This window comes from Volvox carteri (genome assembly GCF_000143455.1).
Source record: "Volvox carteri f. nagariensis unplaced genomic scaffold VOLCAscaffold_929, whole genome shotgun sequence".
Lineage (NCBI taxonomy): Eukaryota > Viridiplantae > Chlorophyta > Chlorophyceae > Chlamydomonadales > Volvocaceae > Volvox > Volvox carteri.
In genome coordinates, this window is record NW_003308384.1 from 572 (window position 1) to 1,808 (window position 1,237).

The 1,237-nt window shown below is 49.5% G+C and overlaps 1 protein-coding gene across 1 annotated transcript; it reads right to left on the reverse strand.

Moving 5' to 3' along the window:
- Positions 1-270: 270 nt before the first annotated feature.
- VOLCADRAFT_85098 (uncharacterized protein) lies at positions 271-872 on the reverse strand (the record flags this gene model as incomplete). The annotated part of the gene is made up of 1 exon (XM_002959841.1): positions 271-872. A coding segment is annotated over exon 1 (327 nt), but the record flags the coding sequence as incomplete, so codon positions are not given.
- Between the last annotated feature and the right edge of the window lie 365 nt (positions 873-1,237).

The following is a 1,237-nucleotide window of genomic DNA, read 5'->3' on the forward strand; positions in this document are numbered from 1 at the left end:
GGATGAGCGGCGGTTCTCGGCCATGGGGTACTTGCAAGGCTTGCGGCCGAGACCTCGCGGCCGCCGAAGCCCCCATGTGCCAGCTCAGGAATACATCCTAGGAAATGGAAGTCAGGGTTATCCTGCGGGCGACATGCTCCAATCCGCATCAGCACAATATTACATGGTGAAGCAGATCCTCCGTTTCTGGAACCGCCTTCAAAAGCAAGTGGGATCCATTGCTCATGCAGTTTTACGGCAGGAGATAACCGATGCCCTGACCAACCCGGAATGGGAGGGTTGGGGAATCTCAATGTTACGACTGTTTTCCTTCTTGGAGTGCAACATTTGGAGCGGAATACCGCAAGAAGTCGTGGGGGTAAAGGAGCGTGTTGACTGGTTGTTGAGTAGACCTCTACCAGAAGGAGCGATAATAACGGCACTAAGAGAGCGTTTGATGAGCGGCTGGGACCATACGCGTCTGACTGTCTTGCCAGAGGAGTACCCATCAGATGGGAAGCAACCGGGAGTGCAAATGGCGAAGTATAAGCACTGGATGGGGCTGCCCTTTTCGGGAGCCGCAGCCGTCATGTGGCCAACACATGCTAAGGGTTTCATTCCTCGTTTAGCACATCGTAAGCTAATGCAATTTCGTTTATGTTGCTGGGCTTTGGAGCCGAACAGAGCCCGAAGGGGGCAAGTACCATGTCCCCAGGGGCAANCGGTTTTCCCACTGTTGGGTCCTAATATCCGAATTGAGGATGAAAAACACGTGTTATTGGAATGCCCAGCCTATAATGATATTCGTGCTGAAGAGGGATTCGATCATCAACAGAGTATGTTGGAGCCCATGCAGTGTGTGTGCCTGTGTGTGTGTGCGTGTGTGTGTGCACCTATTACGTCTGTATTTTTTCGGGCATTGTATAGGCGAGATATTCGGGAAAATAGGTGAAAGGTATATAGGCCAGTTAGGTGTACACGTATTATACGAGAAATAAAGGCCCAGACCTAAAGAGGGACATATGTACATGTTTGCCTAATAGAGGACCCTGTATATATGTAGAATACCTGACCTTCTTTATGCTATGCGGTATACTTCCAAGCTTTACAGATATGTGTACACGTGATGTTGTAAACAACAGTGCCTATACAGGTGCGTGTGTACATGAGCGCCTATTACAAGACCGCTATAGGCATCACGTAATATGCAATGGCCTTTACATGACAGCCTATACCTGACCTTGTTTAGGCTGTGGTG